The sequence below is a fragment of the Alligator sinensis genome, unplaced genomic scaffold, assembly GCF_000455745.1.
Source record: "Alligator sinensis unplaced genomic scaffold, ASM45574v1 scaffold400_1, whole genome shotgun sequence".
Taxonomy (NCBI): domain Eukaryota; kingdom Metazoa; phylum Chordata; order Crocodylia; family Alligatoridae; genus Alligator; species Alligator sinensis.
In genome coordinates this window covers 546,583-561,030 of record NW_005841897.1, presented here as the reverse complement: position 1 = coordinate 561,030, position 14,448 = coordinate 546,583, and the positions used below count along the sequence as shown (strand labels likewise).

At 47.2% G+C, this 14,448-nt stretch overlaps 3 protein-coding genes across 10 annotated transcripts in view; 1 reads left to right on the top strand and 2 right to left on the bottom strand.

Annotated features, from left to right (window-relative positions):
• NT5C (5', 3'-nucleotidase, cytosolic) overlaps positions 1-1,037 on the top strand; it is a 5,896-nt gene extending 4,859 nt beyond the window's left edge. Inside the window, exons 6-7 of the mRNA XM_006018252.3 lie at positions 645-759; positions 856-1,037. Of these exons, the coding sequence (XP_006018314.2) occupies positions 645-759; positions 856-998 (258 nt within the window). The 3' untranslated portion in view covers positions 999-1,037. The remainder of the gene's footprint in view (positions 1-644; positions 760-855) is intronic.
• A 353-nt stretch (positions 1,038-1,390) lies between these two features.
• On the bottom strand, positions 1,391-5,215 carry ARMC7 (armadillo repeat containing 7). Of its 5 annotated transcripts, none has more exons than XM_006018254.1 (4): positions 5,143-5,215; positions 4,459-4,540; positions 3,621-3,764; positions 1,391-2,010 (listed from the first exon to the last, which is right to left on the bottom strand). In XM_006018254.1, the coding sequence occupies exons 2-4, from the start codon at positions 4,523-4,525 to the stop codon at positions 1,673-1,675; spliced, it is 549 nt and encodes a 182-aa protein (XP_006018316.1). In that variant the 5' UTR covers positions 4,526-4,540; positions 5,143-5,215; the 3' UTR covers positions 1,391-1,672. The 5 variants fall into 5 exon arrangements, with proteins under 5 accessions (XP_006018316.1, XP_025053220.1, XP_006018315.1 ...); XM_025197435.1 differs by having other exon boundaries at positions 5,173-5,191; XM_006018253.3 differs by having other exon boundaries at positions 5,067-5,184.
• A 4,985-nt stretch (positions 5,216-10,200) lies between these two features.
• The window catches only part of SLC16A5 (solute carrier family 16 member 5), a 22,380-nt gene continuing 18,132 nt past the window's right edge, over positions 10,201-14,448 (bottom strand). For all 4 annotated transcript variants that reach the window (XM_006018348.3, XM_014517238.2, XM_014517239.2 and 1 more), the window contains exon 5: positions 10,201-12,570. In XM_006018348.3, coding sequence (XP_006018410.1) covers positions 12,329-12,570 — 242 coding nt within the window. In that variant the 3' untranslated portion in view covers positions 10,201-12,328. The remainder of the gene's footprint in view (positions 12,571-14,448) is intronic.

The window sequence follows — 14,448 nt, the reverse complement described above, 5'->3', positions numbered from 1 at the left end:
AAAGCTGGAAGCAAAATTGGTAATTTTAACAGTTGCTTAAGAAGCAATTTTTCCTTCTTTAGTTTTGCTTTCTGCACAACAGAGCAGACTTGATTACTGCAGATCAGCTGACATACAAGAAATCAACCCCTTTCCCTCCCTGCAACCTCTCTCAACTTGGTATAATTTGTTCATCTGTCCACAGCCTTTTAAAAGGTATTTTTGGCCTTTGATTATTGGAGACGTTTACATGCCAAAGGCTTGAGTCTCTTCTCCTGCTGCCTCCTGTCATTTAACTTTCCAGAATACATTGGAGCTTCTCTTGCCTTAAGTTGGTGAAAAAAAGAAATGAATGAAGCCTTATGTATTTGAACAGTTTTTAATCAAACTGGATGTAATTTGTGAGCTCTGGGCAGATGGCCAGTACAGGTCTGCAACTAGATGAAGTTTGGACCTCTTCAATGCAGTCCTTACTAAAGTCTGTTGGAAGTACAGGTCAAAACAAGCCATTTTGGTATCCTGAACCACAGCCAAATTGCAGGGTCTGGAAGGGATACAGACAGCCTAGCCTTGAAGCCTGAAATATTTAGGTTGGGAGCTGTCTGGCATCTATAGTGTGAACCTCTAAAGCTGCTAGGTCTAATGGCTTGCTCTTTGCCCTACAGTACAAGTGGGTGGAGAAGCATTTGGGACCAGAGTTTGTGGATCGACTGATTTTGACCAGGGATAAGACCATTGTATCAGCCGACCTGCTGTTTGATGACAAGGACACCATTCAAGGTTTGGGAAACTTAAGGGAGAAAGTTCACATGTGATGTACTGCTGCTTGGGAAGGACAAAGATGACTGACTTCAGCTTCTCCCTTGCTCTTCTCAGGTGTGGAGCCTAATCCAAGCTGGGAACACATCCTGTTCACTTGCTGCCATAACAAGCACTTGGAGCTTAAGCCACCACATAGGCGGCTGCAGTCATGGGCCGATGACTGGAGAGCAATATTGGAAAGCAAACGCAGGAAGTAATGGAGAAGGGAAACAGTGCTGTTCACATCGCAGATGGAAACAGCTGGGTTGTGAACTGGCATTCAAGTCCCTTTTGAGGGAATCACTTTGACATAGCTCAGGCAGCACCAAGGGCTGACGATACTAAATGGGGAATGACTCACAAACTTTGAGTCATCACAGATGTGCATCTCCTTCAAACTTTCTGGAACACTTGCCCTATTAAATTATTTCACCTTGTCAGAGAGTTGTTATTGAGCCAGAGGGGGAATCCTTCACAAGAGGAGCAGCAGCTGCTTGTACCCAGTACTGTGTTCTGGGATGCTTGGGTGAAGGAGGCAGGGCACTGAACCCCCAGTTACATATCCTGCCGCCCACCATGCCGTGACAGGTGTGGATGTAAGAAAGTCATGTTTAACAGCATTGGCATTTTAATGATCTCATTTACTGGTCAGAACTTATTTGGCAGCTTACCCTCTACCAGACATGACCTGCTTTGTATTAAATATTTGCTCTCGCAGCCCAGCTCCCTCCCTGCCTCTTTCCAAACAAAGCTACTTCCATCTGAATGGTTTTCACCCCTTCTACTTGGTTTCATCCCTCTGGTCTGTGCCCAGCAGCTGTAGGCAGGCTCTGAAGACAGGGCCAGCTCTCTCAGTTACTACCCCAAGCTGCTTGCTCTGCTCTGTGCTGCTTCAGTCCTTTGGGAGGGGGATCCCTACCGCGGTGTGTTTGCTTAGGCTCCTGGCCTCCTCAACCTGCACAGGTGTACAGTAGTCATCGAGGAAGACCACTGCCAGATTGCTCAACCTCCTGTTGGTAGAAAGGGAGAAACGCAACATGCACTCCACCACAGGGAGAGCTGTGATCTGTGGGCGAGACTGCGGCGTGGTCAGGTACATCAGCGTAGTGACTGCCGACATCACCGTCTCCTCATTCGAACTGGATAAGCAGTTTATGATAGGCTGCACCCCATTGGCCTCCAAGATATAGTCCTTGTTGGTTTTATCCAGGCAGAGGTTACAAAGACCACCTGAAATAGAGAGGACGCGTCTAGCATCTGCTAGCAACACCTTACCTCTGACGTTGAAGTTTCAAGTGCATTGGTGAAACCAGGCTGCTCACTTCTTTTGTAAGGCTTATCTACATGTGAACTCAGATGAAAATGCCTAAATCGTAACATGTTTTAGTTTGGTGAAAGTTTGGGTAAGAACATGCCTATATTTGGGGGTGGAGGGCAGGGGAAGTTACCCGAGATACCTTGCTTTAGCTGCTATTGACTTAGGCCTATCCTTCAGGGAGACTTTCCTCTAGAGCAGTGAGAGACAAACCTTTCAGCCAGCTAAATCCTGGGGATGAAATGTTCTAATAATGCAATAGCAATTGTATAAAGTACATAAAATCCCTAAGGCTAAGCAAGGGTTTACACATCATTGACACCCAGATCCCAATATAGAAAGAAACGCTCAGAACGTTGTTTTACAAGCATTAACATGGTGTATATCATCTGCCTCCTGGTCTGAATTTACTCTCACGTCCTTCCTCAAAGAGAGTTTTCAACCAAAACACTTGCTCTTCTCTATGGCATTAGGGGGCACTGTGCTGTCAGAGGTAACGTCTTTTTCATAAGAGAGACACAGAACCCTGGTCACTAGAAATCTCATGGCAACTTTTACAAATAGAGGGCTAACAGTCCTAAGAGTTCAATTGAGCAGTTATCCTGTTTCATCCCAGAGATGGCTACAATCCAGTGATCAATAAAGGGGTTTCTAGAAATCTCTTTGCTACCTCATACAGAGGGTATAGGGAGGCTTAATTATGTGATCTACTGATGGAAGGTGTTATTAAAAGTAGTATGTCAGTACTAATTGTGTTTACAATATTTGATTACTATCTGTTACATGGTGCACGGGTAAGGACAGTACTAAGTTGTCAGGCACCCCACACTAACAGTGTGTGCTACTTGCCTGTAGTCCTGCCAGAGGAAGTTGTAATATAGATGGGACCCAGGGGTATTTAATTATCCAATCATCTCACCCTGTTTGCCATTTGGGATTAAAATCTGACATTGCTGGCTCCCAAGTTTATATTTAGCCCATGCTGACTCACTGTAATGGGATTGTATTATTTGGTATAAATCATTACCATTAACTGCTGACAAGAGCAAGAGTAACAAATTAATATTGTACTTCCACAGGCTGTCTGGCAAAACCTTAGCTGTTCTCAATGACTGTCTTATGCAACAGAGACTTCCCTTAAAGTAACTATTAGAATTGAGTTGTTGTTCCAGTATTGAGGGACTGGCCTAGTCCTATAAATATGTATTTTGTTAGCACTGCAGTACGCTACTGAAATGAAGGGGAGACTTGCCTTAAGCTAAAATAACAAGCCCCAGCTTCCTTTCCTGCTCTCTCATCCTCCCCTTACATTGTTCCAGTTACTGTATCCTAGAGAGGTTCTTATCACCATTATGTTTGGCTGCCATCCACTATTACATTAAACAGCACAATTAATCTCTGTCGCAGTGGCTCATTCTTTCTCCAAAGCTCAAATGGACCACTGGGTCGAAGCCGTGAGGCTGGCATCCCGTGACTTGCTAGTGCTCCATTAGCACTTCGATAAGTGTTTAAATATAATCCTTACCAATTGCAAACTCCACAAGAGTCTCGTTGTCCTCCGTGAGTGTGTCCAGGAACAAGTCAAGGACTTGAAGCTGCCGGAGATATTCATAATTCTTGGGATCATAGGCAAAGTTGGCTAAATTAGCCAGTACTTGTTCCTTGGCTTCTGCAACATAAAAGCAGCTTCAGATTCAGGAAAGGGACAACTGATAATGGGGACAAGCTATAACTGAATCCACTATGATGTGGTAGCAGAGTAACTATACTGCTGCAGTGTCCTACTTCGGCTCTAGAGCAGTGGTTCTCAAACTGGTTAATTCAAGGCACCCCATGGAAAATGCAAACTCACCTCGCGCTCATTTTTTTGACTGCGGAAAAAACAATCCAGCAATTCTTCTGTTGCAGAGAATTCGGAAAGACCCCAACAGGTCACAATGCTTTTGACGCTGTGGATTCCTATTTGAAATCTCTTGGGTTTATTTTGTGACTCCTGTAGATTTGTTATTGCAATGGCACCCTTATAAGGATCGCACAGCACGCTGGCTGAGAATCACTGCTCTAGAGGCTCACATTCAAGCCTTGCTCTTGGATCATCCTGAAGGCTACTCCCAGCTGGTACAGCGGGAAATGGGCACCTGGTCATTCAGGCTGTGGTGTTGAATGGGTAATGCCAGCCACATTGTCCTTTTGTGTGCTGCTGGCTGCTGAAGATGGTGTGCCAGTCCTGGGGTGTCACCCCCGCTATTAGACTGGGGCAGTCCACGCAGTGCACGAGGGAGAGCCGCGCAGAGCAGCCAGCTCTGACCCGGAAGCTCAGCAAACACCTTAATAAAATAAAAAGTTGCATCCCACAGTCTCACCTGAACTCTCCGTCACTTGAAACTCAGTGACAAGCGCCTGCAGGTATTCGAGCCGCCCCAGATCCATTGGATCCTACTGATCCTGCAAAGAGAACAACAGCGCTTGATTTTGGAGGGCCCTGGAGTCTCCCATCTTCGCTGCTAGATTAATACAAAGATGTTTGAGTGAGCGTTAAACAGTCCCTGGATTTTCTTCGGAGTCCCTTTAGACCCCCCAGGGGGATGTCACGGGGTCCTCTGGCAAACGTTAACCTTGTCGAGGCTTGGATCGGGCTGCCGCTAAACATGGCGGGACCGGAACAGGGCTGGGGACAGCTGCAGTTTCCCTGGCTGACTCCCACAAGCATTTTTTGCTCTCCCAGGACAAGTGTGGCCAACCTGCGTGGGCGTGCCATGCGAGCCGGTCAGCGGATGGGGCTGGGAGCAGAAAGCAGAGCAGCAGACTGGGCAGGGAGCACAGTGCTGGGAGCAGAAAGAGCAGCTGATTAGGTAGGGCGTAGAAAGCAGAGCAGCAGTTAGGGCTGGGAACAGAAAGCAGAACAGGCAGGGAGCACACCCCATGGAGCAGAAAGCAGAGCGGCAGGGGAAGGGCCCGGGGATGGCGAGACCTGCGCCGAGGCCCGTGAGAGCCCAACGCTGCCCCGCGCGGGGCCCGAACCGGCGGCAGGGCGGGAGTGGGCTCACGTGGGACAGCGGCTCCCCGCCGCCCCGCACCTTGCAGGACAGAGGGCGGAAGTGACGTATAGGGACGCTCAGGGAAGGGCGGAAGTGGCTGCCGAAGGCGCTGAGCCGGAAGTGGTTCCTGTGTCTCCGGGTGGGGGCGGCTTGTTCCTGGAGGCGGGAGCGCTGCGGGCCCAAGAGCAGGAGCTCCCACCCCCGGGCACTGAGAGGAGTTGGGTTTGGGCCAGGCCAGGTGTTGGCAGAGCCCTTTTACCTACTTCACATCACGGATTGCACCTTAGGAGGTGGTTGCCCTGAATCTGCACTGGGGGAAAGGTCTAGTACACACTGACTAGTACTCATTAGCTAAACCTGCCGGGGCACGGCTGCTTTCCTCGTTGAGGTGACCTCTTCATCTTGGCTTCTCCGTCTGGAAAATGGAATCATAATAATTCCACTTCTGTCAAGAGCTGATATACGAGGGCCCAAACGGCTCGGCTGTATTTTTGCATGCATGAGCATACGTGCCGCCTGAAGGAGTTTTTCTAACCTGTTGTTTCCGCTGGGTGGGTGTTGCGCACCTTCTGCCCAGCCAATAAGACGTGTAGCCAGTGTCTTTGCCTGATGGCTCACCCTAAAGTGGGACTGAAAATCTCAGGCATAAAACACCCAATCTTGACCCCTGAAGATTGCTTGGGGTGACATTCACAGCCCGCCTCCTGCTCTGAATGAGAGAGGGTTTTTTTTGCCTATATTTTTTGCTTGAAAAAATGAAGGGCCCACTCTCCCTGGTCAGGAGATGAGTACTTGCACTTCAGACTCAGCAAGTCGTGGAGAGTCGTTGCGGTTCTGGACGGTGGAGTCTTCAATGACCCTCTTGGGAGGGTCAGCATTTCTCTTCTGTGTTAGTTACCTGCTCACCTTTGTATTTCCCTAGTACAGACTATTTGTCCCTTGTCCCATAACTTCTCTGAATTGTTGGTAATCGCTGCATCGAGTCGCTACTAGGAGAACAAACAGCTTGTTCCCAGACTCATGATGTTGATCAGCCTCTTGGCAGGCCCGGGCAGCGCAAGATTTACTTACCCTGGACAAAACAGAAGTCTTTAATCCCAGCATCTCCCCCTTTCTTTACTTCAGTAAATGATTAGAGAAACGGATTTGAGAAGCAAAAATTCACAGGGAAGGGGCAGTGCGTGCATGGGTGGGAAAGGGAGGAATGATGTGTGTTTTTGAAATGTATCATTGGGCTGAGATGCTCAGGGAGTGGGAGAGGGAGGGAAATGTCAGAACAAGAGTTAAAAGAGAGAGACGAGGCAGAGACTGTAAAGTGGGAATAATACTGGCACCTCCAGATGTGAGATTGAGAACAGAAAAAGTGGAGTGAAGCCTGGGCTGTAACAGAAACATGGGAGGCCATGACAGGCTAGCAATACAGCGCCCTGGTTTGAATACAGAGTTGCATCAGCTTAACTGACAGTAATTTGAAACCGGTTAAAGTAAAGTTCATTTTTAAACCCATTTAAGCTAAATGAGTGCAGCTCCAGAGTGTGGGCAAGGCTTAACCTATGAAGCAGGGAACTCATTCCAGAGACAAATGATTGATGAAGCGAGTTAAATGCAGTACTGAGTTACACATCAGATGATGCCAAATGACCTGGCTGTAGCCAGTTAGATACGGTGGTACTTCTACCCAGGCTTATAGGTTGAGGACAAACCTATGCTGAAACTTTTGCTGGTGTCATCAGTGGTGGGGTTCACCTTTTTGAGGGGCCCTAGGTGGTGGGTCTGTTTCGGACCCTTGTGCTTTTTAAGCAACCAGACCAAAACTGTTGTAATGCAAGAAGGGTCTCTGTCCAACTTGGAGCTCAGTGCAGTTGCCAAGTTTGTACTCCCCCAATACCACCATGGATATAGTGATGTCAACCAAGTTGTTAATGACTGAGTTAGACACTTCTGTAGCAGCAGAAGCCCTAATGCACAGAGCCCTACCAGAAGAAAATGCATTCATTGGCATGGGTTATGTTATTTGGGGAGCAGGTCATAGCTATGCTGCAAAAGCACCTGTTTTGCTGGTCCAAGCTGCGTCTGCCTAGGAGGGCTTGCTGGTACGAGTCTACTGGGAAATCTTTTCTGGTGTGAACTAGATCTGTTGTCTTTGCTGAGGTTTCTAGAAATAGAAGTGGTGTGCAGAGGGCAGCAGTAAATTCGGGGGCCAGTGTGAGGCTGTGAGGGAGGGGGAAGCCCACTGAGGTGGGTTTGGGAGGTGAAATGATGCTGAAGTGAAATGGGGGGTGGGGGGGAGAGAAGGATGAGGGGACTTGGATTGAATGGGAGGGGAGGAAGGAGCAGGGAAGGAAGAGGGTAACTAGGTCTGAACTTGTGGTCCCTCAGTCTGTAATTCTGTACAGAGGAAAAAAGGAGAGGGACCATCACTCTTCTGTTCTTGCACATGTGTCTTGAGCCTGCGTTAGCTGGATTTGCTAGTACATGTTCTATAGGGATGCACTTCAGGTCACAGTATTTAATACTTAGCGAGTGGGAAAATCACTTATCAGCTCAGGGTGAGGGACCCAGCTTTGCTTGTCTTCCTGTGACCCACTAGCTCTGTTTTCTGAGGTCTTTCTCTTGCTTTGACATAAGCCCAGATTGATTTAGAATCAGAATAATGGAAATTAAGGGCTGGAAGGGACCTCGAAAGATCCTTGAGTCCAACCCCCCTGCTCTGGGCAGGAATACTACTGAGATCAAATGATCTCACCAAGGTGTCGGTCCAGTCTCCTCTTGAAGACTTCCAAGGTTGGACACTGAATCACCTCCTTGGGAAGTCTGTTTCAGATTCTGGTCACCCTTACCGTAAAGAAGTTCTTCCTTACATCCAACCTGAAACATTCTCTAACAGTTTATGGCCATCGCTCCTTGTCCTCCTCTGGGGTGCCCTAGTGAACAGTTTTTCTCCCAGCTCCCAATGTACACCCCTTACATACTTGTAGACAGCCACTAAGTCCCCCCTCAGTCTTCTCTTCCCCGGGCTGAACAGTCCCAGATCCCTTACTTTTTCCTCACAAGGTTTGTCCACCAGGCCCTTAATCATTCTTGTGGCCCTTCCAAGATTGTCCACATCTTTTTTGAAGTGCGGCACCCAGGACTGGACCCAGTACTCCAGCTGGGCTCTCACCAGCGCTGAGTAGAAAGGAAGTATCACTTCCTTAGCCCTGCTCGTGATGCATCTGTTAATGCATCCCATATGCTATTAGCTCTGTTGACAGCATCGCCCTGGCTGCTCATGTTCATCCTCTGAGCATGAAGGTGTGTGTGGGGGGATGTTTTTGTGGTGGCGCTGCTACCCCCTGGGAGGTGGGTGAGACAACGTTCACCTGGCTTCTGAGTTGGAGAACTTTAATGTAGGATTTGCGGGAGGCTGACACACAATACTAGTCACATTCTTGACAAGACCTGTTGGGAGAGTGGGTGCATTTGTCCCCTTTAAGCTGGCTCACTGCCATGGTTTTCTTTAGAGACCACTCAACAGCATACAGAATTGGATCCCATGAACTCATCTTTTTGGCATGTGACACTTGCTGTTTATCTTAGGGATTGTTAGAGCCTTTCTGACTGCTGTCCCTGCCAGGTGTTTGCCAGGACAGTTGATGACAACCAGGATGATATCATGGAGGAGGCATGTACAGGGGTAGCCCCTGCAGCTGCAATTCGGTGAGTTTTAGGTTGTACCATGTGTGTATCACCCCAGGCTCCAGCGTGGCAATCTAGGGACGGGCTTGATTCTACAGTCATTAGTGCCTTAAATACAGCTGGAATGATACAGATTGTGTCTGAATGCCACCCTTCTCAGCTCTGGTTTTTATAGGACCGCAGCAATGGTTCCATTGGTTAAATATCAGTGAGAATGTGAAGTTTGATTAGAATCCTTGAATATTTAAGTCTGAACTTCCTGGTTTGTATGCCACAGCCGTACACAGACACGCTTACTGCAAAAGTGCGGAGGAGCCCAAAGGTTGATGAGACCTGCAGAAACAAACAGAGCAAAGGGGCCTCGGAGGGGGGGGTGTCCCTGGCTAATTCTCCTTGTTCTGCCTAGGTTCTAGTAGTTTATAATCTGGTTGAGGCACTAGTGTTTGTATATAATTAAAGCTGATTTCAGTTTGACTGTCTATGGGAAGTCGGTAAAAACCAGTTATGCTTGGTAATTAAGTGGGGCTGCCTTGCATCATTGGATGACCTTAAGCTAATGAAAGGAACCTTTGTTATGGGTTTCTTTTTCTTTATGTTCTCAATCTTTAGAGCTTGTGGCCTCCCTTTCCTGTTCTCCTGTTCTCCAAGCAAGGGGGACTTTTTATTATGTTTTTGCCACCTGTGTGCATGCCCCTTAGCATATATACACAGGGGGAGACCCTACTCAGGTCTTTAGGTTACAACAGGAGGCAGAAGGGCTGTGGAGTGACAGGGCTGAAGGATGTTAACGGCTGCATCTAAAAGGGTAGCTACAGTGATCAGCTATAATCTAAAGAGAAGTGATTCCAGATCCTGCTAATTGGGAGAAGAGAAACAGAGTCCAGGCTGGAGCCCAGGAGCACAGTATGCCGTTCCTAATCAGGAATTTGATGCATCACCTATTAACTCTGTGCCCCGCACTCGTTCCCCCCACCGTTCCCACTGAAAAGGATGAAAATCAACCTCTGGGGCTGGTTTTGTAACACAGGACTAGCAAGATGGTTCTTGACACCCCTGTTCACTTTCTGTCTTAACCTCTTTGCTGTTATGTCCTGCTGAGCAGTTACTACAGGCCAACCCATCACTTCTTTCCAGTGCTGTCTGCATTGCTTGACTCTTGAAGGACAAGAAGATGCCTCCTGGGACTCCTTGCTGTCTGGCTCGAGGCAGTTTTGATAGGTTCCAGCCTAAGCCTGTATCATGTCCATTTTGGCCATGACAGAGAGACTTTGAGATCATGCGATTCTCCCTCCTGAGGACAAGGTCAGCTGGGAAGGAACAACCGGAAATGTAAAACATTATATTGAATACAAACATCGCTTGAAGCACATGCTGTTGTCTAGCTCCTTTATTTATTGAAGCTAGAACAGGGTTGAGACTTGGTCCTTTCTCATTGATTGGTTCTAGTGAGGAAGAAAATCCACACATTTCCTTGGTATGAAACAGTAGTTGTGTACAGTCAGCTGAGTGACACTAAGTAATTGCTTTGCAGTTATTGACCATCTGAGCTTTATGGAAGTTGCTGAAAACATGCAACTAGAGATAAGATGCCATCACTTCTAGGAAGCAAAGGGCTACATGTAAATCTGGCAATAACCTTACTTGAGGAGATGTTTGATCTAGAAGTGTAAAGTATGTTATGCTCTAGGGATCCTGGACCACTATTAAAATAGGCACTTGTTGACAGTGGAAGCAATACATCATGACCCAACAGGGTTAGTTACAGATACCTTCATAGTCTCAGAAAGCACAGGGGGTCAGCTTTCTAGTGGTTTAATTCCTTGGTTTCTAGGTTTGGCAGGCGGGGACCCCATAATTGCATTGGTCTCAAATAGCAGCTTTGGTTTTGTCACTAGAATTGAAGTCTTTAGCACCTTTTATCCTGGGGACTGCTAGAGCAAGTCTTAAAACCATTTGAAAGTGGGGAGATTCTCGTGCTAATCTCCAGCTCCAGTGTTTTTTGAGAGGGCTGCTACCCTTGAATCAGAACTGAAGTGGGATAAAAGCAAAGTTCATCATCAGGACTATAGTGCATGGAAGAGCCAGTGCAGTGGCTGCTATCCCAGGCCAAATCCAGAGAAGAGGCTAAGATGGCTAAGTCAAAGCTTGCTTCAGCATGACTTCAGACTGATCTAGATTCCTTGGTGCTCATGTGGACTCACCCATTCAGCAGCAAGAAACTCGTACCCACAGGTTACCTGTCCTCTGAATTTGGTCCATGGAGTCTAAAGCTGATGTAACATGCATGCTACAACAACAGAAGAGCAGTGTAGCAGGAAAGGCTACAAATTGGAGGTTGGAGTAAAGTGGAGGTTAAATGAAATTCCTCCCCACATACTTTTTTCCACTTCTTTTTATCTCCTCAGTACTAGGTTACATCAGTGTGGACTCGTTTATTCATCAGAAAGTGGGTGTCATTAACTCCAAGCATCTAGGGTTGACTTAGGTCCATTTATACCAGAGAAGACCCTGACCTTCTGAGTGTTACATCAGTGCTGAAACTGGCCCTGTGTCTGGCAAGTCCAGGACTTTTTTCAAAGAACTGGTCCTGAACAAGGCCAGAGAAGGAAATGTCCATCTCTAAGTGCTGCTCCTTTTAGTGTCTTAATATGTTTATGCTGGCCATAACTGTCAGATCCTGTCCTACAGCTCTTTTGGGCAAGGGTGTGGAGGAAAGCACTTGAGAAGTAACTGGCTATAAAATGCAGGCACTCTGAGTCTGCCCTGTTTCCCTGGGGTTTGGTTTGAAACCTTTGTTTCCCTGAAAATGCCCTTGAAATTCAAGAATGCTCATTTTTTGGTCATTAGCTCGTAAGAAAAACCACTTGGCCTAGATGTGATTGACAGAAGAAACTTGCCTGAGTTCTGCATCCCGTATAACAACTTCCACATTCAGAGATGGGGGACATGGCAGAAGCGTCTCTTCCCCTGAAATGAAAGTGTTTCTCCCAGCCCCTCTGTGGGAGGTGGTTAAGTGTCACTTCTGGTCCTTGCCAGAAGGGTGTGTTCAGACAAGGTGACTTAATGTGTAACTCGTCCAGGACTGATAAATGTCGCTGGTGTCAGGAAGCTGTGGTAGTGCAGAGGCCGATGTGCTAATAGAGCTTTTCTGGTCTTAAAAACAGCTGTACTTGAAAAAGAAATCGGCCTTTAAAAAAAAAAAAAAGTCATAGACTTGAAGCTAACTAGATTCAATTACCCATGATGTCACCAAATGACTTCTGTCATTGCCTCGTGATTCGCATCAGGCATAAAAAGAAAGTGCTGTCTGTTCTTTGGCTTGCAGGCTGACGAGGGGTGTTAGGGTTCAGTCCCTTCCTCTGGGTCTTCTGTCTGGAAGCTGACATACATAGTCCCAGCAAGTGGAAGCTCCCGGCAGGAGGAGGATGGGTCACTGTGAAAAGCAGGCACTTGTTTCCTACCTGCCTCCACTTAAGTTGTGTGCACGTGCCCTGGAATTCCTTGGGTTCCAGTTTGTTCAGATGCTGGTGATATACATGACAGCAGGAGGGGCCTGCCCCTCTGCCTCCGGCTTGCTTGGCACTTCGGTGTACTGGTATTTGGAGGGACTGTCTGCAGTCACCTTTGGGGCCTCTTTCAGCTTATTCTTTTTCTCCAGAGCACAGAAACTGAGCCCCATGAATAGCGCAGCTGACACCATGAAGAAGCTGGAAGCATAGAAGACGTAACTGAATTGGCCAGTTAGGTCCACCAGGAGACCTGAAACAGAGAACTGGGGCTTAGCCAGACAGTAAAAGACAGCATCTTACACTTCTATAATGCCTAGGACTCCAGATCATCTGACAAACAGCAGTGAGGTCACCTCGCCATCAAATGGAGCTGCCACTGGGGTGGAACAAAGCAGCTGTTTAACAGCTCACAGCAACACTACTAAGCCTGGTAAGACAGGGAAGTAATGGTAACTTATCCAGGCAGAGACTATGACCCCAGGCAGGGAAGAAGAAATGCCTAAAGGAGAAGTTGGAGCATGGGCTGATGCAGACGATATGTCTTTTTTTAAACCCTAAATTAGCTGCTTTGGTAAAAAAAAAACTGCCCTGAAAACAGCCCAATAGTGAGCTCTGCCTGAAGTAGGTCACAGCCTAAAAGCATTCATCCATGGGCTAACTTCTCCCAAGTACAGATGCTGGGCTATTTTTTTTAATAACTTGGCTGACTCTTTCTGCAGTTATATGAGTGTTTGCTCAATAGCAAGCCAAGTCAGTAAAGAGGGAAAACTCCCAACCAACTTCAACCTCCTGCAATTTATTTATTCATTTAGTTTCCTCAGCAGGGGGCCTTAAAAATTGCTAGTAGTCACTGGATATTGGAATAGGCTAATTCCCAATCTGAGAATCCAGCAAGCTTCAAATACTTGAAGGGCTGCCATAAAAAAGGGGGAAAGCACCTTCTCTCTTTTGCTGCAGAGAGGAGGATGCAGACCAATGGCTTGAAGTTGAAGAAAGTAAATTTAGATTGGATATCTGGGAAAACTTCTTCACTGCTAGAACTGCGAAGCAGTGGGATAGATGCCTGGGGCAGCTGTGGACTCTCCATCACTGGAGGGGTTGAAGAAGAGGCTGGACAGCCACTGGTTAGGGACGATCCAGGTGTAGCTGTGTCTATGTTCTACTATAGAGATTTCCCAGGCTTCTGGGCTTTAATGGTTGCCCCTCCCAGCCCCCTTTCATTCTGCTACATGTGTTTTTAAGCCTTCCTCAGATACATTGGGTGTTGGCTACAGCCAAGGCCAGGGACTTTGACTGGGCTGTGCCAATGCTCCTGTTGGAACCAAAGCCAAAGGTTCCTGGCTAGGGGGGGTCTTGCCCTCCCACTCAGGGTCAGCTTGATCACCATATTTGGGATCAGGAAGGAATTTTCTCCATGGTCAGATTGGTACAGACTGCAGGCAGGGGTTGGTCCTTTGTAGCATGGCCTTGGTGGGGCTGGCCCTCTCCTTGGGACCTCTTCAGCATATATTGACATTTCACAGCAGGATGTTGACTGCTGTGGTTCTGCTTTACCTGTTGCAGGTTTAGGTGTTAGGTCTGTGTTGCGTCAGGGTTGACGGTCATTTTATGTAGAGCTTAGATTACAGTTTATATGGGATGGTTTGGATAGGGATGAACCTGCCTCAGGCTGGGAGATGGACTGGATGACTTCTGGAGGTCCCTTCCAGTCCTACTTCTCTTTGATTCTACAAAATCTGAAAATCTCCTTGTTTTGCTTCTAAACTGAAACCCTCCTTCATGAACAGGTATAGTCAGGGAGAGCAGGATTTGCAGGTAACAAGACTAATCCATGTTTTTAATGCACTGTAAATATGTAGAGCCTTTAAGACAGGCAAGCTAGGGTGAGCCCCATTCAAATGCGGACAGTTCATGTGTGTGAATAACTAACCTTTGTTTTAGTTGGAAACAGGCAATATTCAAGGGATATTACAGTGTGTCCTCTCTGCCCATTACGGTACATATACATGAGGGAAGCTGAAGGAACAGTCATTATCCAAACACTGAATGTTAATTAATGGCCCTTTCTCTTAAAATGAGTGTCCACACCAAGCTCCTTGAGTGCAAGTGTAAAGTGAGCAACAGGAAA